The sequence below is a fragment of the Pungitius pungitius genome, chromosome 1 (assembly GCF_949316345.1).
Source record: "Pungitius pungitius chromosome 1, fPunPun2.1, whole genome shotgun sequence".
Classification (NCBI taxonomy): Eukaryota; Metazoa; Chordata; class Actinopteri; order Perciformes; family Gasterosteidae; genus Pungitius; species Pungitius pungitius.
In genome coordinates this window covers 13,300,413-13,323,841 of record NC_084900.1, presented here as the reverse complement: position 1 = coordinate 13,323,841, position 23,429 = coordinate 13,300,413, and the positions used below count along the sequence as shown (strand labels likewise).

The window sequence follows — 23,429 nt, the reverse complement described above, 5'->3', positions numbered from 1 at the left end:
ATTTGTAATTTGCGATTTTGGGATATACAAAATAAAATTAATTGAATTGATACAACCCGTCACTGGCGGACTATAAGGACGATTTGCCGGATCGAGGGGTGAACAAAGGAGGAAAATATGGGACAAATATGTCCGTGAAAAAAAGGCAGTGAAAAGCAGCAGTGGCAATGCACAGGGCAAAAGAGTCTCTGATAAATAAACAAACCAACGACTTCCACACATAAAGACGTCACTCTCTAGGTTGTCTTTGAGGAAACCACCTGGTGTTCTGGAGGTGAAATGCTTTTTAGAACCATGAATTGAAACAAGTCCGTCGACACAACGCAGACGCAGAAGCATGTTCCCGCATTAAGTATGTGTTTGAGTTTGGATTGGATCATGATTTAGTTGTTTTCAATTTAGTTACGGCAGTTCTGTTTTAATATTTAACTTTGAGTTATTATAAGTCTTATACCAGACACAGATTTAAAACATGTTTCTTTCTGTTTGCTGGAAAGAAGTGTCTCCCCTAGGGAGAGAGAAGTCTTGTTCGTAGAGGTGATTGGTTTCTGGAGGACAACGGAGAAGAGATTCACAGTTTATGTTAGAGTAGTTTTGGTATCTGAGGAATTTCTGATGTCAGGGTTAAATATATAAATGAGAGTTCTTCTTGAGTGAGACTTCTTAAGACACAGTGACACACATACAAGTAAAAAGCATTTATTTCTCTGTAGAATCTCATTCACAAATGTGCACAGAAAAAGACAAAGGTTAGTGTGTTTGTCTGGACTGTCCCTTTATTAAAGATTTATGAAAAAGTGGCCTTAATGTGAACTTCATAATAATCGCTAACAAAACAATAGGATATGTCAATATGTCTCCTTTCTTTTGTTCAGTTATTGTTTGAAAAAAAAAATGTAAAAGCTTGGCCACATAATTGGACACTTATATATTCACCATTTATAGTTGAATGAAACCAAAGGGAGGAATAATAATGTTTATTTGTGATTATGATGAATAAAGAAAATTTCAAATTTGAACTTACTTTTGTAAAAGGTTTCACGTATTCAAACTTGTTATTATTTGTTTTGTTGTTTTTATTTCCAAGGCAACTGGAAACGAACTAAGCATTAAATGAGCTTTTCCATCAAAGATGTTTCATCTCTACACAATAATACTTTGAGGAGGCACAAAGGCTCTGACAACATTCATATGGTTTTAACATCATGTCGCTGAACATACAAAGACATAAACAATCTTGTGACAAAACATGATCTCATTTGCCTTCACAAAAAGATGTAATTAGTGATTCACTAATCTGCTCTAGTGGTTTGATTCTGACAGTCTGAGTGAAAACTGCTGTACTAAAAAATATTAATACAAGTTCCGCTTGTTTCACTTCCTGTACAAAGAGGCTGAGAAGGTCTGAGTCCTTTTAACAATGCTTCTCTCCTTCTTTCCTTCACTTCTTACCTTTTAGAAAACATTCACCAAGTCAAGACTGTTACAAGAAGTCATGATCCAAAGTTTAGTGAGCCTACTTAATGCTTCAGCGACCCTGCGTAACTAGTGGCATTAAAGCATGTTGGAGTTCCCAAGATAGCGGCTAGCATTCAGCTGGCTCATTAGCTAGTGAATAGCTGGATAGTTAGCTAGCTAGCAGCAGGGCTAAGTCTAACTGTCCCTCCATCTCACTCCCCGTGGCTCTGGAGAAGGATTGGGGTGTCAGTGTAGCATCAAAGCATAGTGGGACTAGCTAGCCAATTAGCTAGCTGTACACTATCTAGATACCTAGGCAGCTGTGCACTAGTTAGCTATTTAGCTCCACCCTGTTTTGATGCTACAATGATTACAGGAAATTAGCCAAAAAATAGGCAGCAGAAGCGCCTCGTCCAAATGTCCCTCCACCACACCCCCCATTGCTCCGAAGGACAAACAAGCTAGCTAATTGGCGTACAGTTCGCTAGTTAGCAAGCTAGCTAGTTCCACCGTGCATTAGGAAAACAGCAATATAACTTTCACACTGCTAGTGTTAGAAATAAGTGCTAACGCTCTTCTTAGCCTGGTTTAAACGGTGTCACTAACTTCCTCATCAAACAGGTAAAAAATTTAGCTTCGGACTGACTGAAAAAGCACTTTACATCAAACATTATTATAGCAGGAAGAGTCTGTTCGGCAAATCCTGAAACAGCTGGTTGTACAGCAACTTATCTACCATTACTACTGATTAAACGTCACATTCTGTGCGTCCAGTAAGCTGGAGAGAGAATCACTGTGTCCGTAGAGGAATATCATACACATGGAAACTCTGGAAAGATGGAGAAGAGGTGTTTGTAGAGGAGAGAGGAAACTGGAAGGTTAAACATGGAAGAGGAACCGTAAAAATTGATTGATGGAAAATGAGTGAGTGGGCTCTAGCTAGAGACGGACAAGATGGCGGACGTGTCTTTAGCCTTGTCAAAATAGATGGATGTCTCAGTGACTGCGTTCAGTTTGACCTGGGCAGAGGTTGGCGAGTCCTGGGCGCTGGTTGGCTGACACTCCTGACAGCAGCAACAGCAGCAGTCCATGAAGGCTTGACCGAGGGCCTGAAACAAGACAACAGTACCGTTAGCTTTTCACGCTAGCCAATACTACATTCACACTATCACACTGAAGTTTAGCTCAAGTGCTCGTTGACCTAGTTTCTTTCTTAATTAGCGCTGGGAACTTATATACATGTTGATGATCTGCCGACCTAAAGCATCCCCTGCTTTATGGTCTGTTTGACTCTACTTGGACCATCATTTACAAAAGAACATCATGCTGTATTGAAGAAGACTTGAAACTAGAGACTGAGACCATAAACTCATGTTTACAATGTTTACTGAGGGAATAAATCAAGAGAGAAGTAGAGTCATTTTCTCATAGACGTCTATGGGAGCAGAGGAGTCGCCTCCTGCTGGTCACTACACAGAAGTAGAGTAATTTCTTCATAGACATCTATGGGACCAGAGGAGTCGCCCCCTGCTGGTCACTACACAGAAGTAGAGTAATTTCCTCATAGACGTCTATGGGACCAGAGGAGTCGCCCTCTGCTGGTTACTACACATAATGACGCTTTAACTCATGTAACTCTGACTTCACTTGGCAGCACCAACCTACCTTACACAGACACAGCAGCAGCACGGGGGTCACTGAGGACTTGAAGAATAACAGGAAGTGATGCAGCAGCGCCAGCATGGCAGCGGTGTCCTTGGAGACGGCGATGCGCGCGTAGGCCACCGTGATGTTGCACACGTGCTCGGGCAATGCACAGATGCCGTACACCACCGCCAGCGCCAGCAGCGTGCAGTTCAGCTGGCGCTCTACCACCTGGTGCCGCTTCTGATTGGAGGATGTGCGGTCGTCGTGGCCGCGCTGCTTCTGGGCGGAGCTTGAGTCACTGTTGACGTTGCGCGTGGCCATTTGGCAGAGCACGGTGAAGAGGATGGGGAGGCAGAAGTAGCAGCCAAAGCACCACCACATCCGACCCTGGAAACCCCCGGGGGGAGTAATCAGATTACTCCACAAAAACAAAATACTGGTTTTGTTCCTTGAAAGACAATATTTCTTTGTGCACATTTGTAAAGCACATTTCAACAAGGCAATTCAAAGTGCTTCACATAAAACCATTTAAAACCTCCAAACACAAAGCAAGGAGCTTTACAAACAGTTAAAAACATTGATACATTAATAAATAAAAGAAGAAAAAAAACGGAGATTTAAAATAGAATAAATTTGCAATGTAGTTTAAGAATGTCTTCCAAGAATTCCAAATTGTTAGGGTTAAGGTTAAAAGGTCCAAAAGGAATTAAAGCCTTCTGGGACTTTGTTCCACATGTGGAGTAGAAGAACTGAAGCTGCTTCTCCATGTTTAGTTCTCTGGGACCAGGAAGTAGACCCGTCCCAGACGACCTGTGGGGTCGTGGCGGTTCATCAGTATCAGCAGATCAGAAATGTACTTTGGCCCTAAACCATTCAGTGCTTTATAAACTAGCAGTAGGATTTTTAAGTCAATTCTTTGTGTGACAGGAAGCCAGTGTAAAGACCTGAGAACTGGAGTCATGTGATCCTTTCCTGGTCCTATGAGTACTCGAGCTGCAGCGTTCTGGATCAGCTGGAGCTTTCTGATTGACTTTTTACCGAGTCATGTAAACACACCGTTACAGTAGTCGGGTCTACTGAAGGTCAATATACATGGACAAGTTTTTCCAAATCTGGTTGAGACATCAGTCTTCTAATTATTGATATATTCTTTAGGTGATAGTAGGATGATTTAGTAACTTGATATGACTGTTCAGGTTGAGGTCCGAATCCATTATTAAACCTACATTTCTAGCTTGGTTTTTAACGTCAGTGATTGAAGCTCAGCGCTGACTTTCAATCGTTGATCCTTGTAACCAAAAACATTTTTTGGTTTCAATTGTTTAATTGAAGAAAGTTTTGACACATCCAGTTGTTGATTTGCTCAATGCATTTACCCAACCCCTGTATTGGATTGTAGCCCCTGGTGATATAGTTATATAGATATGTGTGTCATCTGCATAACAGTTTTGTCACGGTTTGGGTCCTCTTCCTGTCTTATTTTGTAGTTTTCTTGTCTCTCGTGTCTCTGGGTGAGCTTCACGTCCTGTCCTGTGATTGCCTGATTGCTTCCACCTGTGTCCAATCACCTGCACCTCCCTTGTGTATTTAAGCCCCGTGTGCCTGTCATTGTCTTTGTCAGTCGTCGTTGGAGCATGCCTCTGTTCCTGTTCCCGTTCCCGTTGTGTTTAATAAAGAACACATTCTGTACGAATCCTGCGCCTGGGTCCTACTTCCTGTTCCGCCTGCACCAGCGAACCATCCTGACAAGTTTGTTGTTTTCCATAATATGAGCCAATAGAAGCATGTAGATGTTGAACAGAAGGGGCCCCAGTATTAAACCTTGGGGGACACCACAAGTCATTTTCTCCAGCTCTGATGTGTAATTAGCTACAGACACAGTATTTTTGGTCTTACAAGTAGGATTTAAACCAGTGAAGTGCTGCCAGACAGTCTCACCCAGTTGATTAGTCTATCTAGTAGTATGTCATGGTCAACCGTGTCAAATGCTGCGCTCAGATGCAGTAAGACTGAAATTCTGCCATTTTCTGTGTTTAACAGGAGCTGTTTCAGTACTGTGGTGCTGTCCAAAGCTTGACTGGAAGGCATCAAAACTGCAATATGGGGCCAAGAAATAGTTTAACTGTTGAAAAAAAACGCTTATTCAATTATTTTACTTAAAGGCAGGTTTGATATTGGCCTATAATTTTTCATTGTTGTGGCATCTAGCTTATCCTTCTTTAGGAGTGGTTTAATAACGGCAGTATTAAGGGCATGTGGGAAGAAACCTGAGAGGGGGGATGTTTTACAATTTGTAGGTGATCAGTGCAGTTTGAAATATTTTTGAAAATATGTGTTGGAAGAATATCTATGCGGATGACTTGTATAATGCCATCTAGGCCTGTGTGGTTGATGAATGAAACTATGTCAGTGTTTGAACAGATGTTATTCTGAGATTGGGCTACAACATCTCCTGTGTTAGGTGTGGAGGCACTACCTGCTTGTTTAATTGTCTGTATTTCATCCACACCATGACTCACCTGGTGATACCTGAGCAGCAGGGAGTGCAGGGAGTCGGGCAGGTAGAGTGACAGGGGGGACGAGGGGGTGACTGTGCAGGAATCAACCAGCCGGCCTGTGGACGGGGAGACAGAGCGGTTCGGCTGCCACAGGAAGATCTCTGGGCTGGACAGTGTCAGCGAGGAGATCCACACCAGCAGCAGCTTCAGCAGCACGGCGCCACAGCGCTCCACCCGCCGGGCCTTCAGTGGGGAGGTGGAGGTGGAGGTGGCGGCGAGGAAGCGGTCAATGCCGAGAGCGCACAGCGTGAAGGAGGTGATGCCCAGAGACACTGCCTGCAGAGGGAGGGAAGAGGTCAGAGGTTGATGAGGTCTCCTCCAAAAGGAGGACATTGGTTCTACTGATCTGCATGTAGTGGTCGATAGGTGGAGGAGTGCTAACCTCTGTTAGCATTTGCATTGCAAATAGAGACATGTTTTAACTTGGATGTCTTCTGATCTTCTTACAATGTTATATTGTATAATATGAATATTTCTGCATGAAAGAGTCAAACGTTGGTAAAAAACTCAACATGTAGACCCAAACGTAAAGATCATTCCTCAAAGGTCAACATCGGCATATCTTGGAGGTTGGGGGATCACATGACCAGATTTCACCTCTACGTTTTATGCAAGAAACCCAAAGAATGCTAACTCGGTAACTTGACTGTAATATTTGAAGGCTCTAATCCTTTCAATTGTTTTTCAAATGCATACTCAAATTACAAATCTACAGGCTTGACCTTTTTATTAGACTGAGTAGAGTTTTTTCCAACGCCGAGAAGGTACTTCTTCTCAATTAAATATATTTATCTTCATTTAATGATCCTTTTGACTTTTCTAAAACGCTCCCACTGGGAAATAAACAGTTCTTCCACAGGAAGAAACCACATGTGCTGAAGTTTATAAGTACTGGTAGCTTAGACTGTTGGTGACAAACCCTCCTCTGAGCTGAAGACATCCAATATGGCCGCCAGAGACATGGGGTAACAAATCATACAACATATTTCCGCCTCTAATTTGTTGTGTCATCACCATCAGCTCATGGTTATAAAGATATACTGTATTCTCTTCTGAGGGGCGCTTGTTTTCTATGTCTCTGTCCCAAGGGTGGTGATAATGGTGGTGGTGGTGGCGATTGTGGTCAATTCTTCTATCTGACTATTCTAATGATCTAAGGAACGACTTCCTACTGGGTTTGAAGACCAACTGGCCACATTTTGAAAGTCAAAGCTCACCGTGACCACAACTTAAGGAATCTGTTACTGAGCTTTATTGAGGACATGTTGAATACAATAGCAAAACGTTGAAGGTCACCGATCAAAGCTTGGGTCCTAGTTCCTGAGGACCAAATGGAGTTGTGGAGACAAATGACCTGACCTTTTCTAGACAAACTTTAGATCAGAACGCTAAACATACAACCAATATAGTGAAGATAACAGTCAATAACCAGTTAATCCCAACAATACCTTTAAAACATCTTCATGAAGAGGCGATACCATCTCCTCTGGAGCCTCTACAATATAGTATTTACACTATAAAAACACAATATCCCACTCAACTGGTCTCACCACCTCTACTACCACACAAGCCCCACCCACCTCCATGTAGGGCACCATACGGCAGGTAATGTCGCCCAGGATCCTCCTGTGGGAAAGCTGGTTGAGGACCACCACAGGGAGGCAGAGCACCAGGACAAGGAAGTCCCAGAATGCCATGCTGGCCAGCAGGTAGTTCCAGGCAGACCTCATGTAATAGTTGTTCCACACCACGCACATGACGGCCATGTTTCCCACCACGCCTACCGCCAGCACCAGGCCAGCCAGGAAAAGCACCGCGTAGGCCGAGTACGAGCTGTCTGCCAGCGGGTAAAAGGGGTTGAAGAGTCCCGGGTGATCGGGTGGGTCAGCGCCCGAATCGGAGGCGTTTCCGGCCCCGACATTCGTCCCGTTGGCAAACTCTGTGGCCTGTGGCGGTGTCACCGAGTCGTTCTCGAAGGACTGGCCAAAGGTGGACTGCTGCTCGTCCTCCTCGGCACCGCGGGCCGGGCGGCGGTTGTGGCTACGGCGGGCCTGGTCCAGGTCCAGCACGTCGGGGATGGGCCGGCCCTCCTCCGTCCCGATCCAGAGGCGCTCCAACTGGATGAGGGAGGACGGCTCCTCCGATCGCTCGGTACTCCCGGCCTCTGTGAAGATCAGCACCAGGCTGATGCACAGCCACAGGGCGACGGGCGGCACCATGGTGGGTTCTTCAGACGGAGAGGTGGAGGCTTTACACTGAGAAGTGGAGGATTCAGACCGAGAGGTGGAGGCTTCACACTGAGAGGTGGAGAATTCAGACCGAGAGGTGGAGGATTCAGACGGAGAGGTGGAGGCTTCACACTGAGAAGTGGAGAATTCAGACCGAGAGGTGGAGGATTCAGACCGAGAAGTGGAGGCTTCACACTGAGAGATTCTCAGGGAGGATTCTGGTTCTGTCTCCGAAAAGTCAGGATGAACAAAAAGCGACCGGATGAAAAGGAGAGTCTCAAAAGCCTTTCAGTGAGCCGCAGGTTCAAAACCACGAAAAGACAATTCCAGGGAAACGGTTAAAAGACTTCTGAGCTTCCAAAAGAAGACGTTTGTAGAAGGAGCTCTCTTCTCCTCTCCTCACACTTCCAGACTGCCAATACTCCCCTGAAGTTTCCCACTTTAAAACCGGGCTCTGCTCGTCCTGTCCATCAGTAGCCGAGCAAGAGCTCCTGGAGGAGGAGGAGGGGCAGGGTGAGGGTCTGAGTCTGCGTCAGGCGGCTGGGTCGGTGGAGACGGCGGAGACACTAGAAGTCCTGGAGCTCTGAGGCTCTGTGAGGGTCTGTGGGAACAAGCAGCCCTCTGCAGTCTGGTTGGATGGAGCCTTTGTCGAGACACACACACAGACACACACAAACTCACGCACACTGACAAGCATACTAACAAGGTTGGCTCACACATACACACACAGTCTGCACAATCATGCATACTTTATTTTGCACTTTTGGCTCTCGCTTTTTGTCTCTTTCACACACTGGAAACACACACATTTAAACCTACTCACAGGTCTGCTGCCCCCTGGTGGTCTTTACTCCAACGGAGTCCACTGAAACATAAGTGTGTGTATGTGTGTATGTGTGTGTGTATGTGTGTGGGTGCACACTCTTGTTGTGAGAACCAATTGAACCACAGTGAGAACCTTCTTTTCTCATGTTGAGGACTCTGGCTACTCTTCAGTGAGAAGGTGGGAGTTGGAGAGAGAAAGAGGTGGAGAGAGGAGAGAGGGGTGTGGTCTCTCTTCTCTGTTATTCCTCACTGACCTGCAGCAGAGCATCATGGAGCTTCTCTCCTCTCTGAGGAGCATAGCGATGGAGACTCTGGACCAGGAGTACAACGTGAGAGTGTGTGTGTCTATGTGTGTGTCTATATTTCGGTGTTGACTTGTTGATATAATTGACGTGAGATTTCAGCCTCTTAACTTAATAATAAGTGAACTAGTTAATAACCAGTTCATAATGACACTTCATGAACGCTGAAGGGGAAGTGACCTCAGCAGTGCTGCTGAAGGTGCAGGTCATTGTGTGTTCATGATATGATCTCAGTATTCAAATGAGGTTGGAGGAATGATGCCAGAGATGCAAAGGTAAACTCTCACGAAGCTGATGTTGTTCACCTGGAGCACACTCTGTTTTTATTATTCCCTATAAAAGCATAACCTTATTTACATGAACATAAAAAAACACATTGTCTAAGAGGTTCTGGTCTCTAAGCCGTTATCACCAAGAAGACCTCCAAGGGGTTCTGGTCTACTCCAAGACCTCTTACCAAGAAGACCTCTAAAGCAGTGATTCTCAACAGGTGGGTCGCGACCCAATGCAGCGGAGTGTCATTATTTTTGCTGGCTTGTCCGTCCATGTTTTCAGCAGCATGTGCCAGGTTCAGTCAAACCATTCTGATATGGGGGAGAGTTTTTTTTTTAAACATTCTGAATATAAAACATAAAATTCAGCTTATGAACTTGATTTTGAATAGTTGAGAAGTTGAGAATGTTCCTCGATTTGGGTCGCGGCTTGGCATTAAGGGGGGATGGTGGGTCCCGGAGCCAGACCAGTTGAGAACCACTGCTCTAAAGGGTTCTGGGCGGGTACTGGACACACTGGTTGTCGGAAGTAGATATTATGAATAATGTCAATAATATGAAATGTTTAAATCACAAAGACACCCAGTGTTGATATGATCAATTATTTTGAATTAATCAATAAAGAAAACTGTTTTCCTAGACTCCATCTCTGTGTATGTCTGTGTGTGTCCCTGTCTCTCTATGTGTGTGTCCCTGTGTATGTGTCTGTCTCTCTATGTGTGTGTCTCTGTGTGTGTCTCTGTCTCTCTATGTGTGTGTCCCTGTGTGCGTCTCTGTCTCTCTATGTGTGTGTCCCTGTGTGTGTCTCTGTCTCTCTATGTGTGTGTCCCTGTGTCCCTGAAAACATCAGACTCAGACTCATCTCAACGCCAGCTTCATCCCGGTGAGAGCTGCTTACTTCCATCCTTCCTTCTTTGTTTCCTCCATACGTTCCCCCCTTTCTTCCATCCTTCCTTCCTCCCTTTCTATCAGAGAAGTTCAGTTCTTTACTGAGCTCATATTTGGCCGATGGTGTAACACCTCCTCTCGTCCACTAGGGGGTGACGTCACACCGCCGTTACATCGCCTCGCAGCGACCCCTCGCCTCCACGTGCACGGAATTCTGGAGGATGATCTGGGAGAATGACGTCAAGGTGCAGCATGAAACACATAATGTATCATTATTGGTGATATTCCACCTGTTTGAAGTTGTTTTGGTGATGAGCTGAAGGAGGCGGGGACTAACGTCTGGTTCTGTGTGTTCCAGGTGATAGTCATGGTCTCCAGAGAAATAGAGATGGGGAAGGTAAGATGGAAAAAGAAACAACACCAGTTGGTCGCGGCTTACGTCACTTTATTACATTATTTTGGTCACGTCTTTAAGTTTGACTCCATTTTTCGTTTTTAAGATCACAACCAAATTGTGACTTTATGGATGCAACTGGTGGTTTGTTTCCTGCAGATGAAGTGTGAGCGTTACTGGTCACCAGTTCAAGAGGAAGCTCCTTATGGGGCCTTCAGGGTGTGCAACGTGAGGACACACACTGAGACACACACACAGACGTATAGACAAACACACACAAACACACACACACACACACTGAGACACACACACGGACGTATAGACAAACGCACACAGACAAACACACACATCACATTTTATTACATGAAGCTTAAGCGAAAATTCAGTCAGGAAGACTGGACAGGCGTTGCCATTCCCAGTAGGCTTCCACTCTCCATGGGGGCACACGGCCAGCTGATTAGGGGCGGGGTCAGGTGGTACCAGCCAACCAGACGTGGGTGATGTTACCATAAACCAATTGCATCAGTGCTGGCAAACGTTAAAAGACTGTTCTCTCTCTCTGCTGTCAGTTGTCATTTCAGCGCGCACCAAAGGCGCCCGCCACCACCCCTGACACCTCCAATCTACAGCAGTACGTGGCACATCAGGAAATTGGAGCAAATTCTCTACCACCATCTACAAACATCGTGATCAGAGTTCTGACTGTCTCCTACCAGCAGGTATATGTATATAAATTAGGGCCGGGACTTTAGCGCGTTAATTACGATTAATTAATTACAATATGAATTAAGATTAATTAATTACACATTTTTTACGCATTTTTACACTTTTTTTTGCACCGCGGAACGTTTCTCACTGGATGAGTTTCGGGGGGACCGATTTTACTGGAGCACCAACTAGCGTTCATGACTTCAGACAACAACAAACCACAGTGAACATGAACGAAGAAGCTGATGAGACCGTGTCGGGTGGCCCCGTGAATGGGAAGTCTTATTATAATAAACACACGGATGGAAGCGTCGATAAGAGCGTGGTTGTGTGCAAGCTGTGCAACAAGGAATTCACATCGAGCCTCAAGTATCACCTCAACGCAAAACAATTAGCAGCTAGCGTGGACGTTAGCCCCACTCCGGGTACAAGGACCCACACCCAACCCACCCTGCACCAGATGACTGGTTTAAGGACCAGGGTAACTAAGACCACGTCTGAAAAAATAACCAATGTTCTGAATGTACTTGAAAGTATTGGTCTACTTAAAAAACGTAGTTTACAGAAGGTCTACTTACCTATAGGCTACCTGAATTTCTGAAAGTACTATATTTCTAAATATGCTATTGCTACACTGGAATTGGTTGAATAAAAATAAAAATCCATGTGAAAAAAATGACTTCTCACTGTTCTCAGGTCATATATTTGTATGTATAATATATGCGATTAATTTCGATTAATTAATTACAAAGCCTCTAATTAATTAGATTAATATTTTTAATCGAGTCCCGGCCCTAATATACATATATATATATATATATATATATATATATATATATATATATATATATATATATATATATATATATATATATATATGTATATATATATATATATGTATATTAGTGCTGTCGTTTAACAAAACCCATTTGAACTTTTTCCACGCCAGGACCAGGACGCTATAAAGGGACCCGAATGGCAGGACCATTCATCTCTATGCCTTCATCTAGTGCGTGTGAAGTTTGACTAGTAGTAATGGCTGAGCGGTTTGTCCAGGTGTGCCCCCCCCGGCCACCTGTTTTTTTACGGGCATTTTCCATGCAGAGAGTTGGGCTATTACAGCCGCCTCTTCATTGTTTCGGAGGAGGATGGGGGTTCGCACTCGCAACGTGAAGTGAGCTTCAAGATGCTCACTCTCAAACAGATCGTGTCACTGATCAGGTCCGAGGACTGATTTATCACGATAGATCTTCAGGACGCCTACTTTCATTTACCCATCCTCCCACAACACAGGAATTTCCTGAGGTTTGCTTTTGGGGACAAAGCTCACCAGGACCGGGTTCCTCCGTTTGGCCTAGCCCTCTCACCCCGTACCTTTACCAAGTGCGTGGATGCAGCTCTGGAACCACTGCGTTTCCAGGGCATCCGCACCTTGAACTACATCGACGACTGGTTGGATTTAGCGCCATCCGAGCGGCTGGCGGCCCAACATCGAGATGTTGTGCTCGCCCACATCAACCGTCTGGGGCTGAGACTCAACGCCAGGGAGAGTGTACTGTCCCCATAGCAAGATAGCAAGGGACCACCTTTCTGGGCGTGATCTGGGATTCAACCATGACGCGGGCACATGTCTCCCGCTCGAGTAATTTCGATTCTCTCTGCAACCAAGCAGGCCAAGCTAGGCCAGCCACTCACTGTGAAACAGTTTCAGAGACTGTCAGGTCGGCTGGCAGCGGCATCCAACGTGATCCCTTGCGGGCTGTTGCACTTTAGACCGTTACAGTGGTGGCTCAGAGCCAAGGGGTTCTCCCCGAGGGGAAACCAGCGCCGTCTGATCAAGGTCACTCGGCGTTGCCTGCGGGCTCTGGCCATATGGTGGTCTCTCGGGAAACTCTGCTCATTGTGAGCGGTTTATATCCCAGGGTAGCTGCCCCCCTACCAGGGGGCAGACGCCCTGTCGAGACAGGGGCCCGAGGCCCGGGGACCGGAGACTCCACCCCGAGGTGGTGGAGCTACTGTGGAGAGGCGGTCTTACAGAGGTGGACCTGTTTGCCTTCAGAGAGACCACTCACTGTCCTCTGTGGTTCTCCCTCACGCATCCTGCCCCACCAGATGCAGTGCAGGTGCAGGCGTGGCCGAGGTCGTGTCTGTACGCCTTTTCCCCGGTTGCTCTGCTCCCAGGGGCTCTGGAGAGGGTCCGTCAGGACGGCGTCAGCCTACTATTAGTAGCCCCGTTCTGGCCGGCCCGAGTATGGTTCGCGGACCTTATGTCGCTTCTCGCAGGTCCTCCGTTGGAGATTCCCATCAGGGCGGAACTGCTGTCTCAGTCGTCGGGGTCCATCGAAGCCGTATGCCGGTAGGTGGAGGCTTTTTGCCACTTGGTGTGGGGAACGACAGCTAGACCCAGTTAACTGCCCAGTTGGTTCAGTACTGGAGTTCCTGCAGGAACGTTTCTCCTCAGGTTTATCCCCGTCTACTATCAAGGTATATGTGGCGGCCCTGTCGGCAACTCATGCTAGATGGGCGTACTCTGGGGCAGCGCCGGCGCTCCGCACACGCACATCACGCACTGCGCGTAAGGCACCAAGTGCCTGGGGGGGCATCAAAAAATCTGGGATGTGAAAAATCATCACAGTAGGCTACTAGTATAAATAACAAATCAAATATGTCTAAAGCATGTTAATATGCAAAAGCGATACAAAAGTAATAGGCCTAGACCAAATTAGTGGAGAAAAAGGGGAACCTCCTGTGCGGCCCCCCTCCCCTCCCCCTCCCAGTGGTTTGTTCGATTATGCCTCAAATCTCAAATGTGGCAGACAGCTTTGAAATGGCTTCGAAAAGGCATCAAAAGTCGGGGGCGGAAAAAAGAAAAAAGAAGAGACAGCGGGATGATGCTCGCGCGTCGCTCTCAGGTAAGACAATGTTTTAAATCATGGGTCCCCAAACTTTTTCTTGTGAGGTTGCCAGCGGTCACCGGGCGGCCGGCTGGCCGCATATACTCACGCTCATAATGTCCGCACGGATCGGCGGTGGGCCGTATTCGGTACTCGTCCCCGGGCCGTTACCGTTACCGTTTTTGTTATCATTTGTTTTTTATGTTATTATTATATAGTTTTTGTTATCATTGATGTTACCGTTATCGTTTCTGTTACCGTTAGCAATAAGACTAGCAATCATTCCTTAGGTTGCTAGCTAGCTAGCAATGGTATTTCTAGAGCTGCAACTAACGATTATTTTAATAATCGATTCATCTGTCGATTATTTGTTCGATTAATCGATGAATCGGATAAAAAAATAAAAAATTTAAAAACATTAATTTCCAACCCTTTATTGAAAAATAGAACTGACAGTGCAAAACATTTAGAAACTGCACAAACAGATTGCTCCTTGAACATCCCTAAGTAAGCAAATAAAATGGACTAACACAAAAAACACACATTGCATGATGTATACTTTACAGCTGCCAAATTAAATAGATTAGGCACAAAAAATATTTAGATTAGATTTTTCCAACATGTTTCCGTTTAAGGTGCTGAATCATCGCCGTGGTGCTCCCGTGCCAGGCCATGTCGCTTTTGCATATCTTACAATCAGACTCCCGAATTTCAAAGCCCCTCCCGAAAATCTCCCGGACCGACCTTTCTCTCGACTTCCACCCGGACAACAATATTGCTGCACCACCCGTCACTGGGCGCGCCGTTTCAGACCGAACAATAATAAAGGTTACACCTTGAAGTCAAGCGCGGCGATTAGAACGGAAAAAGATGAGACTGGCGCTGCAAAGAAAAGCGCCAGCGCACCCCCCCCCCTTTTTTTTAATACTCAAACATAATAGTTTCGCGACACAACGAATCGATAATGAAATTCGTTGCCAACGCTTTTAATAATCGATTTTAATCGATTTCATCGATTCGTTGTTGCAGCCCTAGGTATTTCTGATTATGCTTGTCATCAGCATCAATGGGGACGTGGCTCAGAAACTGTCATATGACCTGAAGGCTGATTTTGCAGCTAGGAAATGCAGGCGTGTGCCTCTGTAGGGCCTTTGACAACTGGTGGTAGTGAAAATGTTTGTAATATAGTTCGGATAACAGAATGGTCTCTTTTATAGAGATGGTAAATTAAATTTTACTGTGCAGTTTGTACTTATGTATGGTTATTTGCACTTTAAAATTTGCACTTTATTATTATTATTTGTACTTATGAATATTATTTACTGAAGAAATGTGCACATTATTACTTACACGGTTATATACTTGAATACTTTCTGCGTTTACAATGTTCAGTTCCAAATCTGTGTTTTTATTAATTTATTAATTATGTAAATTATTTATGTTTAGAATTTATTTGGGGAATAAAGAGAACCTAAGAAATTCTGAATGGTTGTTAATTCTTTGGCGGTGGTTCGTTGGTTGGGGGGGGGCACCACCAAGCATTTGTGCTTAGGGCACCCAAATGGCTAGCGCTGGCCCTGCTCTGGGGAGACACCCACTGGTATCCCTCTGCCTTTGTGGCACCCTGAGGCTTAGGCCAGCAGCCAGCACTAGAGTTCCCTCCTGGGACCTGTCCATCGTACTAGAGGGTCTCTCCGGTTCTCCTTTCGAGCCCATTGCAGAGGTCACAGTGAAGCATGTGGCTCTTAAGACCGTCTTCCTGCTTGCTATTTCTTCCCTCAAAAGAATTGGAGATATGCCCTCTCGGCGGCCCCCTCGTGCTTGGAATTTGCACCCGGCATGGTGAAGGCGTTCTTACTACCTTCCCCCAGCTATATTCCTAAGGCCCCGTCCACTACGGTCGGGCCTATTGTGCTGCAGGCATTCTGTCCTCCTCCTTTTCTGACGTCGAACCAGGCGAAGCTCAACCTCCTCTGCCCAGTTAGGGCCTTAGACTTATATGTTCGCAGGACCGCCCTGTGTAGGCTCTCCGAACAGTTGTTCGCGTGCTTCGGGCCGCCCAATACTGGGGGCCCGGTGTCTAAGCAGAGGATGAGCAAGTGGGTGGTTGAGGCCATCACACTTGCTTACGAATCGGCCGGCCAGCCTGCACCTTTGGCTGTACGGGCCCATTCTACCAGGGGTATGGCGGCTTCTAAAGCCCCTTTGTCGGGAAAAGTATCGCTGCACAACGTTTGCGTGGCGGCAGGCTGGTCCTCTCCCCACACGTTGGTGAGGTTTTATCGTCTAGACCAGGCCTGGCCAACCCGCGGCTCCCGAGCCGCATGCGGCTCTTTGCCTGGTTTCATGCGGCTCTAACGTTCATATCGAAGTTTGGGTTTGTGTTTTTTTAATGTGCGTGTTCGCTTTGCTTGAGTTCAATACGGTACTTTTGGCAAACGCGCATGCGCGTTAAGATGAAAATACCGCAAAGTTTCCCAGTAGGGAAAAGATATTTTAAGTAAACAATTTGTGTCGAGTTCGCCTTCAAAATGGCAGGGAACTGGATCAAGGGCTTTCAGGTGACCTGCCGCTGCACTGCACTGTGAGGTGGCTATCAAAAGGCAAGGTACTTTCTCGCTTCTTTGAGCTTTTGGATGCCGTGAAACTGTTCATGGAAGAGAAGGACAAGGACTATCCCGAGCTCTCGGACCACGAGTGGATTATGGATTTGGCCTTTTTGGTCGACATGCTGTGTCACTTGGACAGACTGAACCTGACCCTGCAGGGTAAGTTTAAAATGCTGCCTGACCTGGTGCAAAGTGTGTTTGCGTTTGTCAACAAACTGATGCTGTTCAAGGCGCATATTAAAAAGGGAGATTTAACGCATTTCCCCACTCTGCTAAAAGCCAGCGGGCAAGTCACCAGCGTCGCCCTGAATAAGAAAAGAGCTAGATATGCAACACTGGTTGAAAACCTGCACGAAAGCTTCGTGACCCGGTTCCGTGATCTTCAACTGAAAAGGCCACAGATTGCATTCCTCGTTGACCCATTTAATGTGGAGACGCACTGTTTGAAAGCCCCGCTAGTCACAGATGAGGCTGCGGCTGAGTTGGAGATTAGCGATCTTTGTGAGGAGGACCAACTGAAACCTGCTTTAAGGGAAGGGGCCATTGAGTTCTGGAAAAGTGTGCCAATGGAAAAATACCCCAATGTCAAACGGGCTGCGCTTAAGATACTGTCCATATTTGGGTCAACATACGTCTGCGAGTCTGTGTTTTCTATCATGAAACACGTGAAATCAAAGCATCGATCTGTTCTGACTGACACCCATCTGAAAGAATTGCTTCGAGTGGCAACAACTGAATACAAGCCAGATTTGAAGAGGATTGTTCAAGGCAAGGAATGCCAGAAGTCCCACTAAGCAACATATATAGTAAGAGAAAAAAAAGATATTTTAATTATTATATTTTTGTTTGTGGACTTGGTTGAACTGAGAGTTTGTTTGTGTGTGTGTGAGACAGTGCACACAATGTTCATTGTTGAAAATGACTGGCCCGTGGTCTGTAGAAGTCAAGTTCTGTCATTATCATGTTGGTGTGTGACATTTACAATAAATCTGGCTAAGCAGAGGTCTGTGTGTGTGTGATGAAGTGATGAGGTGATGTTCATGTGTGCCCATGTGTATGATGTGGCTCTTTGCGATAACACAGTAAAAAAATGTGGCTCTTAGGCTCTGACTGGTTGGCCACCCCTGGTCTAGACCTTAACTCTACGCCTGGAGCACAGGTGCTCTCGTCTGAGTGTGCGCACTAACTTCACACCACGGTCACTTGCTCATATGGTGAGTGGGTATTGGCATTCCCACACCGTTTTTACGCAGCTCGAGTTCCCTGAGAGGGAACGTCTCCGGTTACGAATGTAACCTTAGTTCCCTGAAGGGAACGAGACACTGCGTATCGTTGCCATACTCCCGGCCTGCCCGTGGCACTCAATTCGGCCGTTCAGAGATGAATGGTCCTGCCTTTCGGGTCCCTTTATAGCGCCCTGGTCCCGGCGTCGCCCGCCTATGACGTACCAGCTCGCTCAACTTGATCAACTTTAAGCCCTGGTTTACCTGAAATGTGCACTTTATCATCTTATTTTGTACTGCACTATTTGGCAATGATGTTAAATAAAATAAAACATTTGCATAAGAGCATTAAAATGAAATAAATAAAAATGAAATAAAAGTCTCTTGAAATAAATAAAAGTGCCAATATGAAATAAAAGTACCATGAAATAATTAAATGTATTTAATATTTATGTATTTATTGCCTCATTTATTTATTTCACGATGTGTCAAATGCATATTTCATGTATTTATGTATTTATTCATTTATTTAATTGTGAATTAAACGGCATTCCATACAGACACACTCGCATAGACACACACACACACACTGACAGCAGGAGGCTGTGAATATGCAGCAGGTAACACTTGCTAACGATGTCACAGCTAGTACGCACACTGCATCTGTTCCTGTCTGTGTGTGTCTATGTTAATGTGTGTGTGTGTGTGTGTGTGTGTGTCACAGTGCGGGCTGTGGGAGGACCGGAGTCCTCTGTGTTCTTGACTACATCCACGACATGCTGGTTACCAAGGTAACGAGTAACCACAGGAGGGAAGTACTGCCTTCTGTGGGACTTCTACTTCATTTTACCGACGACACATTTTCTTATTTTACTTCCAGATTAAAACATAACTCTATCAAACAGTCAAACGCACTCAGGAAGTAAGTCAATCGATCTAACAACAATAAATACGAATATATCACTGTAATAATACTGTTAGACTGTTAGAAGTAATGCAATACTTAACACATACCATGTTACATGTAAGATACTAATACTAACACCTACGTAAGTACTATGCTCCAGTCACATTACTTATACCTCAGTGTACACATTACTATGCTCCATTCACAGTACTTATACCCCAGTGTACACAGTACTATGCTCCAGTCACAGTACTTCTGTGACTGGAGCAGACTTCAGCATCAAGTAGCTGGTACAGGACATCAGGAGACAGAGACCCTCCGCTGTCCAGACCAAAGTAGGATAAATATCGCTATTCGTTGATAATGTTGATCCTATGAATCTGTCGCTCTCCATTATGGGCTATACATTGATTGACAAGTCTCTGATAGACCATTAAGCAGGGTTCCTTTTTCAGGGAGGGGCATGGTGTGATTGACAGATCTCTACCAGAGACGTATATAGTGTTTCTACATCCTCTTTAGTCCATATATGGTCACTTCCTCTTACTAAAACACAAACAAAAACTAGACCGTGTGGTGAAGTCACTCTGGGACACTAACAAGGAGGCGCAGGCTTCTTTCAGGAGTAGTACCGCTTCGTTTTCACCGCCGCCACCTGCATGTTGGAACGAGTGCTCCTGTGCAGCCCGTCTGAGGTAAACATCACAGTCTGCAGGAGGAAGTAGACGCAGAGCACTGCTCAAAGAGGAAGTGATCTACTTCCTGTATGCCAATCCAGCGCAGACGGTTTATAGTCAGAGAGGACTCAGCCTATCGTAGGAGACGAGCTGACAGGTAGGAGAACCTACACCTACTCTACCACTATTACGGGAGAACCTACACACACCACCACAACTACAGGGAGAACCTACACACACCACCACCACCACAGGGAGAACCTACACACACCACCACCACCACAGGGAGAACCTACACACACCACCACCACAGGGAGAATCTACACACACCACCACCACAGGGAGAACCTACACACACCACCACCACTACAGGAAGAACCTACACACACCACCACCACCACAGGGAGAACCTACACACACCCCCACCACTACAGGGAGAACCTACACACACCACCACCACCACAGGGAGATCCTACACACACCACCACCACTGCAGGGAAAAAACCTCCACACACCACCACCACTGCAGGGAGAACCTCCACACACCACCACCACCACAGGGAGAACCTACACACATACTTGCCAACCTTGAGACCTCAGAATTCGACGATATATATATATAGATATATATATATATATATGTATATATATATATATATTAGGGCTGTCAAAAATAGCGCGTTAACGGCGTTAATCAGCTGTTTGTTGTTAATTACGTCCATTTTTTTGACGCATTTCACGCATGCGCAGTGTGACAAATTATTCAGGTCAGTAAAGTGCCTCTTCCTCTAGGGAATGCACTTCATCCTATACAACACATTACTGCCACCTGCAGGCATACGTCAGGCCGTCAGGTTCAGCAAGTCGTTTGCGCCAGAGACCCGCACCCCCCCCCCCCCTCCCCGTTCTCGCGCAGCAGAACAGAGAAAAAAAGCTCCGCCCAGCAGAGCTTTGCTAAGAGCAGCGCTGAGGTAGAGGACCATCGGAGAGACCCGTAATACTGTTCTGAAACATGCGGAGGAAGGGAAGCCAATGCGATCTAAATCCTCCCAGGTATGGGAATATTTCACACTGAAATGGGGGTGGTAGCGGATTTCTTTGCAGCGCCAGTCGTTCTAATCGCCGCGCTCGACTTCAAGGTGTAACCTTTATTATTGTTCGGTCTGAAACGGCGCGCCCAGTGACGGGTGGTGCAGCAATATTGTTGTTCGGGTGGAAATCGGGAGAAAGGTCGGTCCGGGAGATTTTCGGGAGGGGCTTTGAAACATCGGGAGGGTTGACATGTCTGGTCATGTCTGGTCATCGCAGCCCTGAACCATCAGGAGCACAAACTCACAGCAGAGTGGGATAAACTGCAGAGGCTCGAGACCCTTCTAGAGCCATGCAGGGAAATCAGTCTGTGACTTATCAAATAACATTGCTTTGATTATTTTCTGAAATGAATTTCTGAAAAATCAAATATCAATAACATGTATTTATGTAAAAAATAATAATGATGATAATAATGATAATTATGTATCTGTGTCCTGTTATTTATCTTTAGTATGCATTTCAGAAAGAAAAAATGGTTAGGATTCAGGTGTGATTAATCATGATTAATCCACTGAAAATTCTGATTAATTTGATTAAAATTTTTAATCATTTGACAGCCCTAATATATATATAATTTGTTTATTTAATCCGAAGTTAAATATCTTTTGGTTTCATTTAAACAGTTGTGTAATATTTCTGATGAACATTTTCTTCCGCCATATTTTCAGGGACTCGCCGCTGACTGCCATGAATGACACGTACGCTGTGGTCAATAAGCCCCCAAAGCCCCTCCCACCTGCAGCTGACCCCGCCTACTCCCTCGTAGCCCCGCCCAAATTCAGCAGGTAATCACACCTGGTAAAAACACCTGGAGGTCCAGATGGCACAAAACGCCACCAGTAATTATACATTTAAATATTTTAAGTGGAAAAAAGTTAACTTTAAAACGTCAGTTATTGTAAAGAAGTTTGTAAATGCAGAAAAAGCTGTAAACAAAACATACAATAAAAATGTTGACTTGTCAAAGTTATTAGTCAACATTATATTATTATTCTATAATCCTTATGTCATTATTTGGTGAGTTGTTGATGAATGATAATAATGAATAAAGGCATGACAAATGATGATGATGATGATGATGATGATTGACCCTCAGAACTCTACCTTTGTCCCATCACTATGACAACGACCCTGCCGGAGCATCAGTTGCTCCTGTGTACAGCGTTGTCAGACCTCGAGCTAAACCGCCCTTGGCCACACCTCTCTATGACGAGGAGTATCCCCTGAGTCCAGGTAGGAGGCGGAGAGAAGGACAGATGTTGGGCCGAGGTGAAGGTAGACCAATAATAATGTTCTTCTCAACCGAAGGATCATCACAAATCGACCACGATTATGAGGACCTATCCCCTACGGAGGCCGACGTCATCGGATTACCTGGTGGCATCGGTGAGTACACCTGTCTCTTAAAGGGACATGCCGCCCCTTTGGACTCAACATTAATGGTTGAACATTAAACTCTGTCATCTGCATATACAGTATACCAGGAACCTTGAGGAGAGCTAGTTAACTTTACCTGTTAGCATGTGAGTTAGTCACACTATAGTTTAGCCTTAGCCTAAATAACCTTAACCCTACTCTACTTTGTGTAGAGTGTGGGCAGAAAAAAGATCTTTCCAGATCTTTTTTTCGCGTTTGGATCTTTTCTTTTCACTTTCAGACTTTTGACCCCGATGTGGCGTAAGTGGTGGGGCGTCATCTGGGAGGGGCGTATACATTAGGGCTGTCAACATAAACGCAATAATCTTTTCAATTAATGTGGCCGAGATTAATGCAACAAAATATTTTAGGGTAGTTAACGTACTTTTTCAGGTACATCAAGATGGAGAGAGCTTTTTGCTTTAGAAGTAAAACAAACAGGAGCGACATTCAGCAGAGGACGTCCTCCACGTGTCAAACAGAAGGGGGACGAGTGGCAAACAGACCACTTAAAGTCTGCTATGCTAAGCTAGCTGTTAGGCTACTTCCATATAAAACATCTACCTGCAGAGAACACCACTGTGTCCCTAAGATGGTGGTTTGAAAACGTCCTGCTGAATGTGGGACAATGTTGGACATAAATGATGGAGAGATGAGAGCAAAGTGCACGAGGACATCAGGAAGAGTCAGTAGTTCAACATGTTGATTAATCGCAATTAATCGAGATGAATGAATTTCAAAATGTACCATTAATTAGTTAATTTCTTGTATCTATTGATACTAATATATTCCGTAACAATTTGTGTCTCTTTCAGGGTTTAACTGTCGTATTCAGAAGCCAAAAGGACCCAGAGACCCTCCAGCTGAGTGGAGCCGACTGGAGAGATGAACTGGTTATTACTAGAAGATGACCTGGTTATTATTTTCAGATGTACCTATCTGACAGGTAATATACAGGGTATATTAAATATCTAAAATCAATAGTTTCACCATTTGACGTAATTAAAGTAAGTAAAGAGTATTTCATTTTTTTATTCCAATTGTTAAAATAAAAAGTTTTATATTTTTATAAAAAGAAGAAGAAGGAATCCAATGGGAAGCAATGACAAACATAATTACATGAGCAATTAGTCCAGACTGTGACGAGGTAATCACAGGAAAACCACCCAACACTGATGACATCATTGTGACATCATCAGCGTATTTGATTACACACACAGGAAGAAGGTGGTTTCAATTAAACCTTTGGCATGAAGATTGCACTGTGTGTAAGTGTGAATGTGTGTGTGCCTGTATGTGTGTGTGTGGGAGTGTGAGATCATCATTACACA

The 23,429-nt window shown here is 45.1% G+C and overlaps 2 protein-coding genes across 2 annotated transcripts in view; one reads left to right on the top strand and one right to left on the bottom strand.

Moving 5' to 3' along the window:
* Positions 1 to 685: 685 nt before the first annotated feature.
* On the bottom strand, positions 686 to 8,609 carry gpr37l1b (G protein-coupled receptor 37 like 1b). Its single transcript, XM_037479794.2, has 4 exons — positions 7,244 to 8,609; positions 5,625 to 5,939; positions 3,124 to 3,492; positions 686 to 2,567 (listed from the first exon to the last, which is right to left on the bottom strand). Exons 1-4 carry the CDS (start codon positions 7,880 to 7,882, stop codon positions 2,394 to 2,396), a joined length of 1,497 nt encoding a protein of 498 aa, XP_037335691.2. The 5' UTR covers positions 7,883 to 8,609; the 3' UTR covers positions 686 to 2,393.
* A 10,808-nt stretch (positions 8,610 to 19,417) lies between these two features.
* Positions 19,418 to 23,429, top strand: part of LOC119221695 (tyrosine-protein phosphatase non-receptor type 18) — a 4,581-nt gene continuing 569 nt past the window's right edge. Inside the window, exons 1-5 of the mRNA XM_037477739.2 lie at positions 19,418 to 19,747; positions 21,351 to 21,467; positions 21,779 to 21,915; positions 21,991 to 22,068; positions 22,914 to 23,429. The exon at positions 22,914 to 23,429 is cut by the window's right edge and continues 569 nt beyond it. Of these exons, the coding sequence (XP_037333636.2) occupies positions 19,680 to 19,747; positions 21,351 to 21,467; positions 21,779 to 21,915; positions 21,991 to 22,068; positions 22,914 to 22,987 (474 nt within the window). The 5' untranslated portion in view covers positions 19,418 to 19,679 and the 3' untranslated portion in view covers positions 22,988 to 23,429. The remainder of the gene's footprint in view (positions 19,748 to 21,350; positions 21,468 to 21,778; positions 21,916 to 21,990; positions 22,069 to 22,913) is intronic.